We start from the raw sequence: 24,070 nt of genomic DNA, 5'->3' as shown, positions 1-24,070 counted from the left end.
ACGATGTAAAGGTCCTTATCAAAGCAATAACTAAAGTCTGCATTTCAATAAAAGACCGATTAGATCAATGTCCCCGTTAACAAAATTGATTCTGAAATAAATGTGAATATACAAAAAATAACCCCACTTTTAAACAATGATAACATCACAGTAAAGATCATTAGTGTGACTCATAAAGATAATATTTCTGCCTGGTGGCAGTGCATGTGTGCGTGGGTGTGTGTAGGTATCTAGCAAAGACAAAACTGTGGCTAAGTGCATGATCACACGACTAGGCAGTGTGAAAGAAAAAAAAAACACACTGAAGACTAAAGGTGGTGAAGTAAAAATATTCAGATTTCAATATCATTTTTCAAAGCATTTTGCAGCATCTGTAAGATCCGTCAATATGCAGTTAATAGTCAGTTTTACAATGGAAATTTCATTTTCATTTTACAGCAGATGCTTTTATCCAAAGCTACATCTGAGAGTAGATACAATACAAGGTAGGTTGGTGGGGCAGTACTAAAGACCTTGCCTAAAGGTTTCATGGAACATCTCACTTCTAACTAGAGCCGTGATGGTGAGACCCGCCTGACGAAATGTTTGTCTACGTCACCTCCTTTTTTTTTTTTTTTTAATTTTATTATTCTTGTTGTCATTACTACTACCGGATTATTTTTTATCTGTACAATGTATTTGTGTATGTATATGTCTGTGTATATGTATGTGTGTATGTATATATATGTGTATGTGTGTGTGTGTGTGTGTGTGTATATATATATATATATTTTATTACTGTATTATTTGTTTTTATTTTCTACTTATCTGCTTTGCTGCCTCCCTGCTGTTAATTCCTTTTGACAGGACCTACCTGAACTTTAGAAAATGTATCCCTATGTCGGAGGCCTCCTGGTTTTTCTTTCCTTTTCTGTATTTTTGTATGATGCACCACTCTGAGCTGTTACTACATGTGTTTAAATAAAGATTTGAATTACAAAAAAAAAGACCTTGCCTAAAGGTCCTCATTGGAGAGCTGCACCCTGAAATTTGCGAACGAGTACTGAGCACCGCGTGCATTCAGTTGTTCTGTTGAATAATGACCAACTACCCCAGGTGGACGGTGCGGATGTGTCGCTGGATCCCTGAGGAGGTTGCTGAGGACTTTTTCACAGTTCTTCACAAGCACTTGAACATTACCTTCATGGAGTTCTGAAAGAGATGTTTACCACAAAAATAACAACAGTTAGGTGACTGCTAACTGGGACAGTCTTTACATGTTCCTACAAATTACTGATAACCTCACAATTAAATAAATAAAATAACTGGAGTCGCTGTAAACATCTGTCCATTTATACGATTACATCTAACTTTGGTTTTTGCACTCGGTTTGTTAATCATTTTCTCAACAATGGAAAAAGATCAGCTGTCAGAGAGCCTAAATGAATAGAAAAAATAACACATTCTCCGGCAAAACCGCTATTATTATGTATTTCATGGGAACACAGGTTTATGCTGCATGTCTTGTCTTGCTCTTCTGTGTGGATCTCATCGGCCGTCACTCTCCAAAAGTAACTACGCTCATTAGAAGATCTGTAAGACCAGTAGGCTGATAAAAATATCAGCCCAGTATGAGACTTTTTTAGACACACACAGAGCAAAAAGAGAAATAAAAGTACAGAAAAAGAAGGGGGCAGAGATGAGACAATGAAACTACACTGAGAGACTGATTAATAGATAAATAGATTATTTTGATCTTTCCCTGCTGTCAGTGCATGCTGGGGGATGGGTTGAGGTTTCAAAGCACTGAAAATAGTTTGATGTGAGGGCAAAAGCTAAGACCAGCCATACTGTTTGACAAAAAAATTTAAGGCCTCTCACAAAATGCAACTAAATAAACAAGTGTGCAGTACCACAAGTAAACAACTATGTCCCTTTTTAACAGCTGATTAGCAAAAGGAGCATTTGGAAATGCTTATCATAACTGAGCCTCTTGAAATCTGATTTAACATAAAACCAAGATAAGCTTCGTAGGTTCATAAGTAAGCTGCGAGGAGATGGCTAGATGGAGTGTGTTTTATTTCAATTCATTCTCTTTTCACATATCAGGGGCTGGCAAGCTGTCCTTGAGCCAGGCAGAGACCTGGCATCACTGCTAATGAAAGACCAGTGGGTGTGTACTTTCATTACTTTCCAACAGCCTCTGGAGAAAGAAGGGCAAGGAAAAAGGGAGGGGGGGCCAGGAGAGAGAGCGGAAGCCGAGCAAAAAGAAAGTGAGAGTAGAACAGGTTTTCTATCATGGTGTGTTTAACTCTCTGCTACATCTATTCCTCTTAACTATGCCTAATTGACTGCCACCCCTTGGCCCTTTCAATTGTGGTTCAGTGCCGGACATTCCCACAGAACTGCTGTGTGGTTTCCTGTCTATATGCAGGTGCTCTACCATACCTGTTTAAAAACACCACTCCTAATAGTAATTCACAGCAAAGCTAGTCATTAATCCAGCAAACAATCGTAAATCACTTAATTCCTTTTAAGCGTTTTCTTGCATCCTAGCAAGTTACAGTAAGACTGCTGGATTGCCGGTGTTTAATAATCCTCTTAACTCACTGCCTGTACAAAATCAGACCTCATACAGTCCAAGGGGTGGCTGCTCATATGACAGTTCCAGACCTCTAGAGTTAGTATCCAGCAAATTACAACCCAAAGCTAACCAGCAAGTTAGTTCACCTTTTAGCCCACACAATTGCTTTTTCTATGTTGCTCCGAGCATCATCCTACTTTAATTTCCTGTCTGCTTATCTATAGAATGGCATGACTTTCTGGCAGCATTGTCCTTGGAGTCTTCATGGTTTCATATATTCGTCAGCTCAATAATCTTCCTGCTGCCTCACTCCATGGAGGTTGAATTGCAAACTCCCCACATATGCAGTGCATGAGCCCTCTTCTGTCACTGCATGGCTAGGGGAATACTGAGATTCATTTCTCCTGCTGCTACCTTAAGCATCAATTCTGCTTCCTTCTTTACACCCTCCAACTGCCCTCATTTTAATGCATCCGCTTGAACCCTTACTTCCTGCTGCTTCATCACCCTTCCTCCATCTGCCTCCTCTCCTTTCTTACAAAACCTTCCCACCTCTTCCCCTGAAAGGGTTGAAAAAGGGATGTAAAGCTGCTTGACACTGAAAACATTTTGCTGTACTGGATTGTTTCCTTAGTACAAAAATCAGAGGAAGAGAAGTAAAAGAGAGAACATAATCCATCATGCATACAAGCAGAGAACAACTGGCCTCATGTCAGACACTATTAAACAGCATGGTTTTCACATTTTCTGAATGTTTCTGTGGCGCTTTCCAAAGTCTCTTCGTCCAGTTGCTTTAAAGAAATGACAAAAAGCACATGCGATTGTTTGTCTGCAACTGTAATCTGAGAAAAAATGTTCCTGCCACTCCTTTAAAGTGAATTTAATGAAAATCCTTGAATTATTCTGGCTGTATGCTAGGCATGGCCTTTAACTTATCAACACTTTCCTAAGCACTTCCACACATACTGTATCTAACAACCAGCAACACTGCCTCAGTGAAACACTTCTGCTAATCCATAAAATAATAGTTTGTAATCTTATCTGTCCAGAAATGATTTTTGACCATAGACTTTTATGTGAATGGATTGTACGGATTGTAGAGTTATGGTCAAGCCAAAATCTAATTAGTTCATCCTTGAGTTCAATATGACATTTGTGGCACATTTGAAGAGATCCTTCAAGCACTTAAGAGATCTGTATTCATGAGCAAGGCATGGGGCAGACCAATGGATGAATAACCCAAAAATTAATTTGTCTGGCCTCAGCTGTCACTGAGGAAAATGATAAATAAATATTGAAAGCGCTCTAGTTGTTTAGAAGTCATCATTTGATTCAAATATGACACGTAAAACCTAATATGAGCTGTCAAGTCAAACAAAGTTATTTACAGCACAGAGGCAATACTGGAAGGCAAAAATTGTCTAAATTATTCAGTGTCAAGTTTGTATTTTACCTTTTAATGTCAAACATCAGTTTCAAATATTTCTAATAATATTAAAAAAGGACTTTGTGGACAAAAAATGTGTGCATTGTATTCCATTGTTTTATGCTCAAGCTATAGTGCACAGAGCAAAAAATTAAATGAGTGAAGACAAGCGAAATGACTGTGAGCTGCTGACTTGCAAAAATGGTTTACATGAGCTTTTCCATGGAGTATTAAAAGCAGTAAACACGTTTAAAATTAAAACTTAAAGAGTAACAATTTGAACAAAAACACCCAATGATGGGATGAAATGTTAAATATGTAAAGTCCTTTACTCTGCATGTTGCAGCAGGACATACGTATCCATCTTTACCTTTCGCTTCCGAGGTATGGGGTCCTCAAACATGAAGTGCGTGCTCTCTGTGACATCCTCATTGACATCATCACCATGGGACGAGAGCAGGAAGTTCTTGTTGGTGTCATTGGTGAGTGGTGGGGACGGTGTGGAGGGTACTGATTGGTCACTGGCATCCCAGCTCCAGTTGCCGCTGGTCGAACTGCTGTAGCTAGTTGACAGCGCCTCCTTCCAAGACTTATTGGATGTCTCCTGGACTGCAGTTTAGAGAATACACAGTTAACTTCAGAATATTGGCAAGACTTGTCCAAAAATGAGGGTGTTTCATGTTTGAAAACAGGCAAAATGAATGTGAACAAATGCCTGAAAAGACCTAAAATACAAACCCTTACTGCCAACATAATGTTGGGACTGTATGGAAAAAAATTCCTGACCCAAATTCTAAAACTGTGTAATGGAAATTAAAACATAAAATAATTTCAAAGCCTGTTTGATCCCTAAACTCTAATATCTATATAGATACTTTGCTGTCCTACCATTTTTCATTAAGCTATGTTGAAGCCTGCCCATTAAGTCCAGTTATCTTTAATTTCCTGGACAAGGTACAATAGGGGTTCTCTAAGTCTTGGCCCAGAAACCCTTTCCAAACACTTTGACTTTTGACCAATCCAGTGAGGCTTAACCAAACCTTAACCTACGACTTGATAATCACGATGGCGTGATCGTACTTTTACTGTCACAAACAGCATTAAAAAACAAAAAAAAAACAATATAGACCAGAGCTTAACATCATGTATGGTGGGGATTAACTTATATAAACCAATAACTTTCCTATAGAAATATACGGAGCTGAATACTGGCTTACATAAATATATAGCATACATGAATTTGGGTATGAGGATTACTGTGCTATTTTACAGAATTACAAAGGCACTTAAGCGAATCATGTGTAGCCAGTACAAGTGAAAAACAAATCCTAGCATGGGCAGTGTGACTTCAGCTACTGCAAGAAACAATTTAGGGGAAGTGAGTCCCAACAACACAAAACAACTGTAAAAGTCATGCTACATAAAACACTAAAAAAGTTTTGTTTTTTTTGATAAATGAGCATTACAAGGAGATGTGGGCTGGGAGTTCTGCTGAACAACAGTACATTCACCTAAACCTTGAGCAGACATTAGCTCATAGATATTTTTACAAAGCTCCACCAAACGATGATAAATCAAAGTGTCAACCAACATCCGCTTTCTGCAATATTTTGCATCAAGTAAGCATTTCATCAAGCGTACCTCCTCACAAACCCACAGCATCTTCTGATAAGATCTAATGACTCCTGAATTCTACAATTAAAGTTTACAGCTCTTGATTTGTTTTCTACTTCATCCCAATTTGAACAGCGGGGTAAAACAGAATGCCCCTGGCTGGGCCTATGGTCCCATGGATCTGACTAGCTACACGCCATCTTCCTGATACCAAAAACAACAGCTTTGGTTTAATGCAGTGCTTAAAAAAAAGAAAAAACTGACAGGACTTTGACCGTCTGGAGGGGTTGGCATGGTAATGGCAACCACAGCAATACTGAAAACAGCAAAAAGAGCTGTGGTGATAGGGTCAAGGCTTACAGTTGGCAAAAGTGCTGAGCATGGGTAAACATGGATCATGATGCAAAGAAAAGGGAATTAGTGCTAATAACAAGACTCCCTTGATTGTTATAATACAGTTAACACATCAGTGACTTTTGCAGCTCAGTCTGTGTCAGAGTGAACAACATCGAAGTCATTTGTGATGAGTACTGTCCACAGCTTCACCTCAGAGTGAGTAACCCTTGGCATGATCCAAAGCGAATGTCTGATTTGTTAAATGCAGAGGATGAGTCAGTGTTTGATGGAGCAGTTTCTGCTGGAGGCGCAGCAGGTAAACTGTTGAATGCAGCTGTTACAGAGGTTTTTGTGTTACCTGTGGGTGCAGAGGAAGGGTAGAGCACCAACGAGGATGTGGACAGTGAGGTCAGGACGGTGGCAGCCATCACCTCCTTATCAGCATGATCTGAGGGCTTCCTGCAAAACACACAAATATGGATTGACCACATAGGAAGAATATCAGGTGTCCTTTGTCACGGGTGCTCTTGTCTTCGCTTTGCGTCCAACCAGAATATGTGTGAACAGATCAATTTTCAGCCATTCTTTGTATAATAGTTTTTTTTTTGACTGTGTATCGAGAAATGAAAAAAAATGTTTCAGAAAAACAAACTCGCTTTATCCTCAGGGAAAACTGCAAATCGCTGTATAGCCACCCAAAAATCACAGTGATGTTAGAAAAATTTAAAATATGCAGTAAACAAATTCAACAACTAGCCCCAAATAAAGATACATTAACTGACTATGTGCAGGTAGCCTTGGGACAACTGCTGTTTAAGTGGTTGTTTTGCGTCTTGGTGCCTTTCTGTGTGCACAGGAGATTGAAAGCCTCTAGAAACGAAAGTGTTTTGTGGTATCCGCCACTAACTTGTATAACCTTCATAGACAGCGGGAGAGAGATGCCGTTTCTCTCTTCCTGCTCACTAACCCCACGCTGAGCAGTCCACCCTCATCTTAAATCTTTTTATAACCCGCTTCAACTGAGTGTACACAAACGCACAGCATACATTCACTAACATACATAGTGTGCCTTGAGAGTGTGCTTAGTTATCCGGCATTCTAATAAAAATGCGACTGCACAACAATTTGCAAGATCCTGAAAAGATGAACAAAGCTTATCTGATTCACACACACATTTGTTCTCTCAGTTGATTCTGTTTAGCACTCTTCACCCCTGTTCTTTCTTGTCCTTGAGATTGAAATGTGGGGAAAAATATTTAAGGCTGGGCCAAGAACCAACCCACACACTTGTGCACATTTGCACACACACATAATTGAAAGTAAATTCTCATGTAAAATCCTCAAAAAAAGGCGAGTTGCTATGGCATAAATAGTGATCTGAGTAAGCGAACCGCAATGCACTGTAAGGCATGTACAAATCCAAAGTGTATCAAAGATGTGCTAACAGGAAAACAGCACCACACTCATACTCAAAAAGAAGAAATGGAGCCTGCAGCTTTAAGAGGTTCCCTTGTCCAGCCCCCGGACCTCTCCACTACACAACCAGAGTAAACTGGTTTGAGGCATTCTCTCAGCCAAGCCCTAAGCCCCTGGCAGAGAGCTGCTTTGAGTCTCAGTGCGCACGCGCACACACGCACTACACACACATACACACCACACACACACACACTACCGCACAAAACTTGGGAGTCCACAAACACATACAGAAGTGCACTTTAAATCAGCAAGCTAACATGTACACTCGCACACAAATGAGTAGTCCTGAGAAACATTTTACAGACAGAAAAGTTTTTTTATAAACGGCTCAGCTCCACGCTGATGAGAATGCGGTGGATGCGACGCAAACAGATCACAACGGAATGTACCAGATATGGAGGAATCTCTCAGTGACGGCTTGACGCTGACGAAAGATTTTGGTTTTACTCCCCCAACATCTCAAAACATGCGCTAAGTGCGTCTGTGTGTATGAGTGTTTGTGAGACATGATACAATGCGGGCATTTGGCAAAACAGTTGTGTATAATTATAAATACCAACATGGAGAGAATCATGGTATGCAACGATATATCCACACCACGCAGCGAAAATAGAAGACATATTTACAGAGGAAAGGCGGGTAACTCACATTATACACCTCACACACACACACAGCACACACATTCACTGCATAAACACAACACACGTCACACACACTTTGACCACACACACACACACACAACACACACACACACCAACACACACACACAGTCTGGACGAGAGATAGAAAGATAACAAGATTAGTCGTGTCCTGTTCAGTCATTAGCCTTGTTTTCTGGCAACTAAACAAAGCCAACCAGGGACACAATTTTGATTATGGACTTCTGTCTCTTTCTTAATAACATTTCTGTGCTGTTATTCACATTTTGGGGCCAACGTTCTGTTTGACCGTAGTTTTACAGAAATCCTGCTTTAAATTTGGTAAAATGTGACTTAAGAGTCCTGGTTAAGTCTCATTTGGCCTTTTGATAGTGTTGACAGTCACAAGTGCCTTTGTTTTTGGTGTGTTTTGTTATTAGGTAACAAATTAGGAAAAAAAACACAAACTGGAGGATAACAAACTTATTACTTGATGTCAGAGCCAAGTCAAACTTCGATATCCCTCTCTTGAACATATGCATACAAACACAGAGATACCAACACACACTTAGTCCATTAATACCCACCCTTCCACCCACCCCATTTTCCTGCATTGAGCGTTTTCCTTCCTCTGCTTCCCAGAACAACGATGACACTCCACCACAGTTTCACTACATCTACCGTGACTGTTTTGTGTCTCTCTGAGTAAAGGGAAAAGCAACAATAAAGGAATGTTTTAGATACCCCTTTTTCAGAAAGCCACCTTCTGATTGGCTTTAATTCATGCTGAGAGCAGTAATTAAAAGCTAATCTACTGTTGCCATCAGATGTCTCTGATATAGTGTTAACACCAACAAGCAGATGGATGCCACACTCTGCCATCATAAAACCAGCTTAGATAGATAAGAGCACAGTCATTTGTGTCCATGGCTTACTCTGACAAACACATCAGCGCCTGCAGATACTTTAAGGACACAGCCACTAATTTCTCCATCACTTCTCATCTGACTGTGGAGCCTTTAAACTTGGTGGGAGTGGAGGACAGGCAAAGCGCAACAACACTGACACACAGTAAATCTGTCCACGTCTTCTTATGACAGGCTTTATTTTGGAGCATGTTAAACTGGGGATGCCTTTATTTAGTGCCCAGAAAGAGGAAAATGGAGAGCAGAGATTGCTGTCAACAAAGCTTGTCTGTGTGTGGTACATGTATATGTGTTTGGGAGGGGGACGGAGTGGGTTTTTGGTTTTTTACTCCCCAAATCTGGATGTTTACAAGAGCCATTCTGTCTATCTATGGTGCATTTATGGCATGCAGTAAATTTAATGATGACATGATAAACAGCCCTCACCCACATATGCATGTGCAGGCACATAAATACTACGTAGCTACAGTATTTTATGAAGCATAGTCATACTATTCATATTTGAAGCTGTCAAATTTACAAGCACTGTCAAAATGCATTTTATGAGACAGGTAGTATACCTCATTTGGGAAGTCCTAACCCTGTTTAACTGTACTTGTGTGCATCTGTGTGTGTGTGTGTGTGTGTGTGTGTGTGTGTGTGTGTGTGTGTGTGTGTGTGTGTGTGTGTGTGTGTGTGTGTGTGTGTGTGTGTGTGTGTGTGTGTTTGTGTAATATGGTTGGAGCTTTTGGCATACTTAAATGCATGCACAAACAAAACCATACACTCGCTCTCTCACACCCACACACACACACACACACACACTCACCAAACACCCTCTTACCTTCCTTCCTCAACTTGTATTGGCCTTGGCTGGGCCAAGAACACTCCCCTCTGGCAGAAGCACAACACATGGGCCAGCTAAAGTCAACAAGCCAGGCCCAGGCACATACAGAGGGAGAGGGAGAGAAAGAGACTATCGCTTTGAGCCAAGCCAAGACACATGCAGCAACAACACGCTCAGAAAGCAGAAAGGGGGGAAAGTGTGCAACGAACAGATAAGCTTTGTAGATGAATGTCATTTCATCCAAGATTCATGAAGTTACAATGAGTCCAGGAGCATTTCTGCAGGATTATTTTCAAGGTTGGCTTTTATTGGAAACACTTGGGGGGGAAAACTCGAACACAGTAGTATTCCACAACAGGTCCTAGGAGGACACTTGGACTTTGATACTGCAAATGTTGAAGTGATGCTGCTGCGTTGCTTTTTGGCACCACCACCCAGTACTGTGGTGGGTCCCTTGCTGTTGTCGGGGAGAAGACATGGCCTTCCCTCTATATTTAACACACTACCTCTGCTCTAGTTACCAGCCCAGTAGATATCCTCAAGATCTGCCAGGTTTATAGCACACTTCGCATTCACAACAAGTTCACTTAAGATACAGACCAACCGCCACAAAACACACAGACCAGCTTGTAAACAACTTGAAAATCCACAAAAAGACAACACATGCGGCTAAAGATTTGACATGCTTATCAGTTGTGCACTGGCTCTGCCATGGGAATTTTTTATCTCAGTTTTTCTGCCTATGTTGCAACATCCTTTAAACCTTGGACAACACACTAGAGGTGTTGGTATCATGTTCAAAGGAAAAGATACTGCACAACACAGATGGCGAGGAAGAAATCAATTTAAGATCAGGAGAAAAGAAGTAGACAGAATAGAAGGGACCGAGCAGTACTAGGGCATTTCAGCGTCTGTCAGTCTGATATGACATATAGAGTTTTCACACCACCAACAATAATCTCTGATCTTCGATTTAGCGTCAGTGGTGGTTGTTTTAAATGGCACTTATCCATCCAATGTGATCAACATGATCCCCAAAACAGATCGTCAGGGTGTATTTGTGTGTCTCTGTATGTACTGTATGTGTATCCATGTGTGCCGGCTTCTTCATATCCAAAGCAGCTGCGTGTGCCTGAGATTGCCAAGGAGGTTGAGTATGACCTTGGCAGTTAAAAAGTTGAAAAGCACTAAACACAAACACATGCAGTCAAAATCAAGTTTTATACACAAATAGGATACATATTCACCAGACATGGACCAAATGTTAATACGATTTTTTGTCAGTTTCCCTTTTTATCCCCTCTGAACACAAACGAATGTAAATGCACACAGCGGTAGTGATTCACACACCAAAAATAGGGGTAATGTTTCCAGTCATGAGATAGACTTTTCCTGCCGTGAAGTCTTGCGATAATGCATTTCTAAAACATATGTGTGTATCACTCATCCTCACACGCATTCAGAGGGAGAGAATGTGGGAGAGGCTGACAAAGAAAGAAACAGTAACCACAAAGCCACAAAGAGTATTGTTAACCATAGATTTTTTTTTCTGTCACGAGTTCTGATAGGCATCTTTCTTTACTTTTCCCTTTCAGCCTGTTTAAGCCTTAGAGGAACCTCTTTGCCTCTTATGAAAATTGGGGCTGTCGAATGTGTATGTAGATGCCGCTATCCCAAAAGATGGCACATCAAAGACGAAGACATGGATGAAAGCTTTTGAAAATGGGACTTTAGTGCACACATATAAAGTAAATAAACAGTGCAAGGAACGGTATAATGTTGTCAAACTGGTATATCCTGTATACTGAGATAACATCGTGACATGAGGATTTCAGTTCTGACCAGGCTAGAGCTGATGATTGTCCTCTTGCTGTGCAGCCCGGACAGCTGCCCCACCCACTATTAATAGAATACCCACTGCTCTCAATCCCACAATCCCTCTGTCCCCCATCATCCTGCCTCGACTCCACAGTATTACATAATGTCCTCTGTTCCTCTCTCTATCTCACTTCCTTGCTGCAGGCAGATGGTAATAACTGGCAGTAAACAGGCTGCCCCCAACTCAACACAAGCCTGTGTCCCCCATGTTTACCCCACGCCTGTCCATTATTTCCTCTTTTAATGCTTTCCTTTATACATTTCTGTAATGTCTTGGTATAAAGTAGCATGTACTATTAATACACAATGAATGATATAGATATGTCAGAAGGCATCAGGTGGTGTTGTCACTGTGTGTCTGCATCTTTATAATTCGCCCATTATTGTGCAGTCTATACACATGTTGCCCCTTACGTAAGTCCCCAGGCTCTGAACCCCTTGGAGAGAGAGAGGCTGTTAGGCAGGAGCCGTGTCACTTTAATGTGGGCTGTGAGTGCAATGGCTATTCAGTGTTGGGACAAAAAGCCCTCTCTTTCTCACTCTTGATCCTACAATGCAATCTGTGGCCTTAGGGACAAGCACAAACAACAGATAGCTTTGTCCTGGCAAAATAATTGAGGATAGACATGGAGCAAAAGGCATGATTCCTTCTGTGGTGTATGATTCGGTATGGCAGAAACTACACAAACCGGATGGTATTTACACAGCCAAGTTTTACTGTAAAACCAAACTCACCAGTCAAGCATCAAAAAGGATTGTTCCGTGTGGAATAACTTTTATGCACGTCTCATCTGAGAGCTTGTGATAAACACTCCTTTGTGAGAAAATGCTGACACAGCACAAGTGATCGAATGGCTAATGACAAAGTAGATCTTGACACACTACCTGACTTCATGTCATGCCCCAGTCTTAGCCTAGGGCTATCAAACACAGGTTAAACATGGGTTACCTGTTGGTATAAGTCAAATAAAATGCAAATAATACACATGGCTTAACCTAATCAAAAAATCTAATTCTACAAAGTTGTTAAATTACTCTTCATGCCACTTCTACCTTACATGAAATCCTATAATTAAATGGTATCATTTTAGATTTATTTAATATTTTTTTTAAATAAATGACCATAGGAAAAAATACAACTAGTTTATAGTTCACTAGACACCTCTAATGTTCATGTTACTGGACAAATTGTTGGTACCATACTTAATGTCCCCACTGTCACTACATACGGAAAGATTAACTTGTAGCTAAAGCTACTTCCCATAGAACTTTTGTCAGTCCCGCCAATAACAGCACTGTTGCGAGGGGAATGCAGGGCAGTCTATTCTGACTAGTGGCCTTAGCGTTTTGTCCCTTTACAACTGAGTGAAGCAAATAAGATAACCCTTCTGCCGGAAAGCACAGCTTTCTTATCAAAACGCATGCTATTCTTCACTTGAGACAATGTAGCGACTTACAGAAGTCAGCCAAGTATTTGTCTTTTATTATATTTTATACATTCTCTTTGAAAAACTTTTTGTCCTGTCTGACATCCATTCAAATCAAAATTTCATGTGTCTGAATATTCCAAACCACCTTTGGCTGGAGTGAGGTTTTTATTTTTTATTTAATTTTTTAAAAATCCCATAGGCACGTCTTCTCCTGAGCTTTGCCAGCAGCTGAACTGTGGGTGTGATCCATGACTGGTGAAGGAAACCAAATCAAATCAAGTTAGGAAACTTCTTTATGCGCATTTCCCACTGACTAAACAAGTAAAAGGGAAGAAAATATTGGGACGGCTTCACACCATAGACTTTGATATGCAATTAAGAAGTAAAACAACTAAGAAAAGGCAAACGGTAAACAAGATAAACCGAAAGAAATGGGTCTTGAAGCTCATAACAAAGACTAAAATGGCGGAGGCCCTGAGCAGTGGTCAGTCCTCTTTCTGCAGCACTCTTGCTCTTATTTTGTTCCTCATTCTTCACCTCCCACTCCCACTCTTGCCTGCTCCTCAGATTTGCCCTCCTGCCATCACAAGCCAGAGCAGGCCTTTGCCTCGTTTCCTGTGTTTTGCAAAAGCAAACCAATGCTGTTCTAAAACCACTCTGCTCTAATAACTGCCATGAAGCCAAATATCTGCAGGGCAGCGTCAGACAGACAGAGATTGCAGCCAGCAAAATAAACTGATCAGTATTGTCTTTTTTTTCTAGAAAGAGAAACTCGGGGAGCTAGAATCCAGAAGAAGTAGGTGCTGATGCAATTAGTTAGCAGTTAATAAGTTATAGTCCATTTTCTCTGAGCTGCTTGGTAGCTGCACTGCCAATCAAACCAACACAGGCTGGTAGTGTGATGGATTCTAGTAAAACAGAAAAAAGGAATTTGAAGCAGGAATTTAGCAGTGAGCGTGCTTAACAGTATCCGTGTGTGCCTGCATGTCTACAGGCCTGTGTACTTATTGAGCAGTCGCAGCAAATCTGTGTTGGGAGTTTAATGCAAGGAGTCATTTTAAAACAGCACACCGTAACTCTGACACATCGTTTCCAGTGGACTGATGGCTAAAGTTGGATCTAGTTATTTTTCCTTTCTATCTGCATGCTAAACAACAAGTTTAGAAAAATACCAATTTCAAACTTTACTATCATGTATACAAAAAAATAAAATGTGACAACTATATTGAAAGGATAATAAACTGCATATAGTCTTGGGAACCAGTACATAAAAATGTCCACTGATAAATTTCATGAAGGGATTGATAGCCAGTTCTAATTGTGTAATGTAGATTTTAGTTGTGAGTGTGCCTTTAATTTTATGATATATCCTAGTCCTTATATAACTGAGTATCTTCACAATCTCAACCTCTCATTGGTGCTGCCAAACAGTACAAGACAGTGACTTATATAGAGAAAAAAGCCATAAAGCAAATCGTTGGAAATTTAAGTCTCCCTGTGAATCTGTTGGCCCTGTGCCCACAAAGACCATTCACCTCTCTCCAAATTATCAGTGTTTCAACATCCTGCAGAAGAAGGCAGTGACACCATTAGGAAAAAGCAAAGGAAAGCAAAATGGCCCTTATATCACCCTGCCATGCCTGCAATGGGATAGTTAATAAGATGAATAGAGGCAATAAGAGCACATCATGGAAACACTAGAGAGATTCCGACGATAAAACTGAGTATCTGCCTACAGACAGCTGTGGAGAGACGGAAAGCCGCTGCTTCATACCTGAAAGGATATTAAAGCTGGGCTCTGAACCAACCATCTAGATTTTGTTACCATTTACAAGCAAGGTGAAATATGATGGCTGAATTTCATGAAATGGGATGAGCATGAGTGCTGGTTGGATGCGTATGCTTGGTCCCGTTGTGAGAATTGTGCGTTTTCTAACATGATGAAACCCTAGCGGCAGTCAAGATTAGGACAGACTTTCTCCTAAACAGACAAACAGGCAGATGGGACAGCTTGCCAGGCATAGTTCGGCCCAGGAAAAGTCATGCCTTGTGTGACTGAAGCGCCTTTCTGTCAAATAGTCAGGCCTCTCTCAGACAAGACTCTTCACCCTCACACTCACATACTGATTCAGTTTACAAAAATGCGAAAAGTATTTATGTATTAACGGCATCGGAAAGTTTAGAGGCATGAAGTGCTCAGTTCCATGGCAACTAAGCAAATTCAGTCTGCTGATCAGGACCATGAGATACATTCAAAAGCTCAGAACAAACAAGTGGACCTTTATTTGAGATTGTTTCAAGGTCAGGTCACAAATGAACTGTCTAACTCAATGTTTCAAAGTGTCTATCTAAAGGTTGCAGTAAATAAGTAAATGATGTAGCAAGTTAACGATTTATATTCATATTTGATCTTTATTAATCATCAGATAGGAAGCAGCGAATTAGGTCAGCTTCAGTAGTTATGCAGGTTTAAAGGCTGGGTAAATCAGATTAGACATTAGACTGGATCCTTGGTGCTGAGCTTGTGAGGCTTAAAACAGATCCAGCTTCAACATACCACGACATTACCACTGCATTCATTCACACCCGTAGGACATGCAGGCATACATGTACTTGGCACTTCAAGTCCCACTTGGTGCATGTACAGACTCTAGTTTATCTTGTCAGATGTATGTGAGCTGATTAAGCGCAAGAAATGGCGTTACTTCTCTGTTTTACCTTCATTTTTAAAAATCTGACAGCTTTGAAAGGACAATATTGTTGTCGCTCAGTTTTAGCACACTTACAACCACCTACACCATATTTTTGTTTCTTGTAATTGTGTAATGTGCAATGTGTCTGCTGAAGTCCCAAAATAATCTCCCACAAAAAACAACATTGATTCAACAAACAAATCTGTTAAGCAACAATGTACTGCGCTCCACTGTCTTCCAATAGATATCTCATGACTGATAACAAGCAGAGAATAAAGTGAAGAACTTGTATAAATACACTAGTGCAAAGTATAATAGCATTTTAAAGACTGTTTGTTTTTGTTTTTTGAATGAAGTGAAACTAAGCTTTACATTCATTTCTCTTCCGTTAAGTTCCTTTTCTGTCTCTGTGTGCCTTCCGGGCTCATTTTTTCCTTCTTTTCCTCATGGTGTAATTATGGTGAACAAAATACAGTGTAAACATGACCTAGTATATATACTGTGACCATGGTGTTGATTCTTGGTCCAAACCGGATTGGGGCAGATCGGACAGAAGCAAGGAAAAGCAAAAGTTGTGAAACAACAGACTCAAGACCAGGTTTGCCCTTAGTTGCAAAAGAAATCCCATGAAATATGTCAGGCTTGGTGGAACTACACCTTCAAGATGTTTAAGTTACACATACTTAGCACTGCTTCTTGTATAGGAACAAAACGACAAGGAAAAAAAACGTGAACATCTTTGTCTCTGGATGAAAATCTCGTGTGGGTGGAAATGTAGCTGATGAGAAGAATGAGAATAACCGGATTGTGAAAATCTCTCAGTATTACCATGGAACAGCTATGAGCCATCTTGGGGTTATTTGGCCAGTGATCTGTGCTCTACTCTGCACCTGACTGAAGAGCTTCACACACTCAATGCTTTGTGCAGTAGCATGTTGGTGCTGGAAGCCACCACCACTAGGATTAAGCAGGAGTACTTCTCCCCAGGCCGGAAATCTCCACGTTATCTTGGCAAAAGTCAAAGAAGTCTAGTGTGGCTAGCGTGGTGCACACACTGGTTCACTGGGGGGGAAAAAAAAAAAATTCTCTTGCCTCAAACACCTTTGCCCTGTCGCTTTTAAGTATCCTATTAATATTATCTACAAAGCCAAGCTAAACTGTCCTAATTGTAATTAAATTTCTGATAATTTGGGTTATGCAAAGTCCAACTCTTCTATTTGTTCGTAAGAGAACAATGCAAATAAAGGAGTCTTTGCAAGGTGGAAACAAAAAAACATTCAACAATGAATCACTGTGTTCAAGACTTCTTAATTTTACACTATTTGAAATGTATCTTTCCTCCCTAGTTTTTAAGGTCTTGTTGGTAATTCACAAAGATACAAATCAACAGAATCGGGGGAGTTTAGTTAGATGAAAAGGAAGTGTGAAAAATCAACATTTATCTTTGGAAATAAGTGTGCAGCTTCATGGAGGTGACCACAAATCCCAAGTTAATGGGATGAAACAGACAAAGTACACATAAAGTAGAAGCCTCTTTGTTTCTGCTTCTTTCAACCACAAAGGCACACGATATGCATTTAGCTATCATACACTCATAATGTAGCTCTAATATATCTGTGTATTACGCAGCTATATCATGTCTATGCACATGAGTAATCTAAAATATCTAATACAGGAGTGTGTGACTCTGTACACATCAGTATAATTGACATTTGTGTAAATTTTGCTGACTGACTCAGCACGGCACAGCAAACGCTTTGATGCATGATGAAATAGCCAGGAGGTGAGAGGACAACCGCGCTACTGGCAAATCTGTGTGCTAAATGAAACCTGATTACCTCACTATGGTTACAGAATGAAAGTGCGTATGCGTGTCGGTGAGAGAGAGAAAAAGAAAAAAGAGGATTAAAAGCAAGAACAACGCACAAATCCGTTGACTTGTAGAGCTGCTTGATTACTCGTCTTGTCCTCAAGCACCATTCTTTAGAGGGCATAAAGATAAATCATTATTCTTGCCCACACAGCTCTATTGTTAAGGATGTTCATGTCTAAACACATACGCACACACTTCAGTTGACACACACCAAGCGTAGGGGGTTATTTAGGCGCTTGTGAGGAACTGGGCCCACTGGCTCTTGCAGCCTGGGTGTGGCAGGTTTCTTCTAAATTTGTTTATTCAAGCTCAATCTTTAAAATGCCTTTTAATGAAGTTTCTAGCTCTGTGGAAGGTGTTCGATCTGTGCGGGTCTTCCAGCTTCACACTCAATGAGTCCCTTGTAGGCCCAGGCATTTTGAGACGTCAGTGCTCACATTATTTAACTGTGTCAACACAAAATCAATTGGAATGCTGTAGGTTCAGTCCAGCTCTCTTCTACAACCAAACCAAAAGACAGGGATGTCAATAATCCTTTAATTACAAGTGAGACTGTGGACATCTGACGTTTCTCAGGATGCAGTCAGAACCCTCTGCACTGTGTTTTCTAAGTCCCACGTGCTTCCATTGTGAGGTGAAGGTCACTGAGATGTTTCAAAGGTTACTGACATAGCAAAAGTGAGTTAAGAGGAAATGTTGGTGCAGAGAACTGAAAAATAAGAACATATGAAACTAAATAATGGCTTACAGCTAATTGGAAAATATTCCACCTGTTAAAAATAAAGCTTTTAAATTCTTTCCGAGCAGAGAAAGAAAACCAAAATTAGCTTCATACAAAGAAAGAAACTCTGAGCGCTAATGAAAAAGCACTGACATTAAAACAGATGTATGCCATTCAGCTCAGCACAGTAAAAAGTGTAAGGCGTTCCTCAGACTTCTCTCTGTTTGCAGTCTGGACTGAATTTCACTCCTTGTCATCAGTAGGCTGCGATGACTTACGATAGAGTTGTGCAAGAAACCGTGTGTGTTTGTATGTGACGATACTTAAAGTGTACTGATTTAGAACAAGAGAAAACAAAAACCCATGAAACGTACAGCATCAAGAGCTTACTGTACATTAAAGGGCTTACTCTCAGTCATCCCAGATCTGACTGTGGACGTTATTTGCAAATGCACTGGAACATTACACAGTACATTCAGAAAATGTCCCTGCTCCACTGTGCCCATTAATCTTGTACAGTCAGAAGCAATAAAACCGACAAAACTGGTTTTATCTTCTGAATTTACAGTTTGAATGTTTAATTGTATTACCTAATCAGTCAGTATGAATTTTGAGAAAAAGAAGCTTTGAAGTTGCTCAACTGTGAATAAATATTTTCATCCAAAATCAACCCTTGGCTTGTGAGTCTGCAGATCTACAATTTCAGTGCCAATAGCAACATTGTGAAAATTCCAGTGATGACTATGCAATCATTTCCCTACCTTACAAATGAATAGTCACTAAAAAGTAGTAGAAATTGAGCAGTATCACATATACACTGAAATAATGAGTGTTTGAGGAAAAAATAGAACGGAAAAAGAAAAAGACAAACAGACAGATTAGAACTTCCATGACTTTATATAGGAGTATGGAATAATCTTTGTGGTGAGAGGCTAGGCATTGTTCAGAGGACTTCATCTTTTCTGGATTTGAGTAGGATTTAGCTGCTCTTCCTCCAGACAAAAGGGAGTAGGGCAAAAGGCCAAGAGAAACAGAAAATATGATGTATGAAATAGATAAAACATATGAAAAAATGAGACAGAGACATTTTACAATGCAGAAGAAAATGATATCTCAACCAAAAAATCTTGTGACCAGAGAGCAATTTTGTATTAGACTGTATATAGCATGGTGGCAGTGTTAAGCCTGTGAGAAAAATACAGGCTATATTGGCATTCAACATTACTAATAAGGCAGTTTTATCATCAAACAGCAGACAAGTAAATTCGAACTTCACTCTAATTACCTTTTCGCTCACTTTTCGAAGAATGTCAGTGACTTAAAGACAACAAGAGAAATACATCAAGGGAGTGATAACAGTTGTGTGCTGGTGAACAGAGGGGAAATGGCATGGAGCAGCTGGTGTTTGGTATGAGGAGCTGGGTAGAAGGACAGAAAGATTGATTGAAGACAAGGATGGACAGTTGACTATGGCATCTCTAAAGGCTACTGAGGCAGAACAGGAGGCCTTATGTAAGCGCCTATTAGTGTGGGTGAGCAAGCGATAAAGCATTTTACTGCAGCGGTGCCAGAGCTGCGCAATAACAGTTTCCTTCCCTCTTGATAAGTGTTTCTTTCTCTCCCTGTCCATAAGAGATCCTGCCAGTAGACTGACGTACAGTACACAACATGCAAATACACCAGAGGACAACACAAGGGATTGAGGATATATAATTTACCATGCATCTGATGCATAACATGTTTAAGCTGCTTCTAACTTTGTCAACATAATTTAACTTTTGCAATGGAGCAGATTGCAGAAAGCATTCCTGCATGTCTTTAACTGTACTCCTCGCTTATGAAGTTGAGAAAAAACTTTGCCTCTCTTCTTTGCTGCATAACAGCAGATGATTAATGTCTCATTAGAGCACAGTACGCACACAGCACATATTTCACCCATTAGCCAACACTCTTCCACGGGCCCTTGTTAGTGTTAAAGAATGAATGATTCAGAGCCAGCAACAATGCTGCACCTTGAAAACTCAGATTAAAACAAAAATTTACTTTGATACCAGTTCTTCACTCCTCCATACACCGCTAAGTCAGGAGAAAGCAAAGCTGCACTGTTAGATGATGAGCTGTCTGCTACAATCTTCTGCGGTTCTAAATTGTCTATGCAGCTCATAACCCAGATCCTGAGGCTTGCCTAGCAGACGTGCCAGATGCCTGCTTGCGTCGTGATCCGACCCTCCCCACTCGCATGACTCCATTCATTGAGCGTGACCTTTCACCCCTGCCTGTCAGTGCAAGAGCTTTAACCTCTTGTGGTCTGGAATGGAAAAAAACTAGGCCACACGGAAGGGTGTAAACATAGCAAAAAAAACCCAAAAAAACTCAGAAGGAACTTCTTTAACTGATCAAAATGCAGGCATGCTAAACACATATTCTAGGAAAATCTGGAAATATAAAAGAAAACAACCACCTGAAAAGGAGTGGGTTGCTTTACTCAGGAGGCAGTGTCAGCAGTCTGGATGTGGGTTAGACATTGCAGACTAAGTGGGGGCGGGTAGCTGTTCCTCTGACACTGACCTTCAACAACCGCCTGTAATGTCTCTCTTGGGAGAAGAGGATTGGTGGCGAGGTGGTTAGAGGGTGGATGGAGAGGTGGTGGACTCTGCTCTGTCCTGCCTGCTTGCATGACTTAAACCCTGCCGGTGACTCTTCTGTAGACTGAGTCAAAGGCCAGTCAGTAATTATGGTAAAAACAGAGCCATCTTTCTCCCCCTGCCCCCTCCTCCCCACTGCGGTTGGTTGCTTTGGTGTCTTGTTTATGCCGACTCTGTGTTTTCCATTCATGTTTCCCTAATGCGGTGACAGTGTACCTGACCAAGGACAGATAAGATAGCAAAGCTTTTCACATCAAAACAAAATGCCCCCTCCCTTCTTCAATTCGTCAGATCCTTTTTTGTTCATTCAGACTCGTCTTTGTTTTGTTATCAGTGCACTGAATCCCACGCTGATGAGTATTGACAGGTTGAGTATGTTCTGCTTTAAGGTGTGGGTGAAAGAGAACCTTCATCAGACCGAATACAGAACAAGGAGGAGGCGGGGGGACATAAAGGCACAGTTGACAAGACAGGTGGGTGTGTTTCCATGCATGTTGCAAGTTCACCTGCGTTTAAAAGAATATGCACATGTGTGAGCAAGTAAACGTATTAGTCCCGCCTCTTTCTTCCTGCAAGATCTTTGCCCTGGCTTGTCTCAGGGACAGTGACCTACTTTGCAGCTTTTGCAAACTAACAAGACATGGTGTGATTGCACTATGCTACACGAACAATATGCAGCAGACAAAGTGGTTAATATAAAACACACAGAAGGCTGAGGAAAATCTTTACGGTTAAGGTCTCTTTAAACATATTTAATCCTGCAACACAGTGATGGTATTATCAAAGCTGGTAGGGTGCAACTGAAAATGAATGGCTTTGTTGACACTATCCAATGCAGGGCGCAGAGTGCAGTAAATGCCCTATGGGTCACACCTACATCCAAAAATGCACATGTTCTAAGGTATCAAGCTCAACATCCCAAATGCAACAACTGCTTACAGAAAAAGAGGCCTCACACTGTAGTACAAGTCTCTTGCTTGTTGAAATCATTCAAGCCAAATTTGCCAAAATCAAATTGCTGTCAGTGGGTGTATTTGGCAACAAGTTTTTTATAATTTCTGATGAATACCACATCATGCACATCTGGTTAACAGACAGAGCTGGGATGAGCCCAAGAAATTTACACAAGCATTATCGGCTAGCCTACTACACTGAATGCAAAAATAGCTTCAACTGGAGCTAAAAGGATCACTTCACTAAGTGATTGGTCAATTAAACAATTGCTATACGATTACTATAAATCAGCAACCATATTGATAATGTATTAAACATTTCATGTTTCCAGTTTTTTTAGCATGAGAATTTGCCACTGTCTCCATCTCCAAGTTTTGGACTATTAGTCAAAAAGCAATTTGATCACTTCAAACCAAAATGTGAAAAAAATGGTTTCAAGGTAGGAGAGGAGAGTTTTTGTCACCAACTGCAAAACAAACGCCAATCTGAGCAGGGTAAAGACAGGGAGTTAATCTGAAAGGTCAGCGGAGCAACAAAGAGGCCTTGCTAATATGACCACACAGTTATATAATGTTATGCAATCTCTTTTAGCGGCTGTGTAGTATCAACTCAGAGCTTGTTATTGTAGAAGCAGTCTGTTGAGATAGTCATCGACATGTTGCGGAAAAGAGATGTTTTAAATCTGGTTAACGCATGGACTCAGAGGCAAGAACAGACGTTTTGTTGTCTGTGTTGGGCACATTTCACACTCAGACACTTCCAAAGAAGCCGGCACAAGATCGCTCTGCTTTAAAAGCATGCTCAGTCTTGCATGCTCCCCAGACACTCCCTCACATCATACATGACCAGCAGCATGTGAAATTCATGTGATGAAAGAAGGAAGGAAAGGAAGTATGGTGTTTAAACCCCAAAGCTCCTACTCAACCCCTGCCTACTATCAAGCACACACTGAGCAGTTGCAACCTGTTTTGTTACAACGCTGAAAACCGTAATAGCCTAACATTTCTAAAAATGGTCATACTGAGGCTGAGAAAAAATAATCACATTTCCATGCAGATTTACCAAGGAGCTGCGCAGTTTCTACACTGTACTGTATTGCCACTGGCCATTTTGGTCATGTTTAAACGCCATCTGACAGACAGACAGTGACTTGACACAGAGAATAACCAGTAGCTGTTGAAATAAAGAAGGAATGAGTGCTTAGGAACCTCCTACGGCCTCTCCCAGTCCTCTTTACTGTTACATAATCACTTATCAGTGCACTAGGCTTGTCTTTAGATGCATGTTCTGTTGGCTCTGTGAAAAACAGTCTATGTGCACATGTAAGTTTACCCAAAGACAATCGAAGAGTCACCTGTGCATATGTGTCTGTGAGTGAAAATAATGTGAAACAGCTGTGGCAAAAGCAAACTGCACTGCACATGAAACATCAAACAAAACACGCTCACACACACAAAGTTCATCTTCCTGTATGACTGATAGCAAGGACATCTAGCTCGGCCTGTGATATAAAGGTTCACCGAAGGTAACACCGGGCTTTGAAACAATCAGTCAATTCAATGAAACATCTGACTAGTAATTTTCCCAGATGTAGTTAACTGACCTATCTGTAGAACTTACAATAACCATCTTATATGAGCTCCCTCTTTTTCCTTCTGTCAAGTGATTGGGTAATCTTGGCCCTCATCTCAAGCTCTGGCGCCCTCAAGGCATATTTCGAAATTATTCTGGATAGAACACCAAACATGCGGTCAGTTAACCAGTACGCCCCCACACCAGTCAGGCCCAAACCACTGTACAGTTGTAGACAGATGGTGAATTCCACTTCTAGTCAAGATTTTGCTAAGGAACGCAACTTCAGAGCAGGAGTACAAAAACTACCTACAACAATTATTTTCAATCGCCACAGATTCAGCACCAAATTAGCTTCTGAAACAGGCTTTACAGACGAAAGAATATGTACACATAAATTGGTGGGATAGTTAACAATCATGTGCTCCTGAATCTTAAGGGCTGATTTGCACTTCTACCCAAAGCTGGAGTTGAGATGCCAAGCCAAAGTCTGAATCAC

General features: G+C 40.7%; 1 protein-coding gene across 1 annotated transcript in view; it reads right to left on the bottom strand.

Annotated features, from left to right (window-relative positions):
* Nucleotides 1–24,070, bottom strand: part of slc2a4rg (SLC2A4 regulator) — a 31,859-nt gene that overhangs the window by 5,630 nt on the left and 2,159 nt on the right. The window contains 3 exon segments of the mRNA XM_022192066.2: nucleotides 1,091–1,191; nucleotides 4,360–4,598; nucleotides 6,298–6,398. Coding sequence (XP_022047758.2) covers nucleotides 1,091–1,191; nucleotides 4,360–4,598; nucleotides 6,298–6,398 — 441 coding nt within the window.

Source organism: Acanthochromis polyacanthus, chromosome 6 (assembly GCF_021347895.1).
Source record: "Acanthochromis polyacanthus isolate Apoly-LR-REF ecotype Palm Island chromosome 6, KAUST_Apoly_ChrSc, whole genome shotgun sequence".
In the NCBI taxonomy this organism is placed as follows: Eukaryota; Metazoa; Chordata; class Actinopteri; family Pomacentridae; genus Acanthochromis; species Acanthochromis polyacanthus.
The sequence above is the reverse complement of the archived record's forward strand: the minus strand, read 5'-3'. Positions and strand labels throughout refer to the sequence as shown.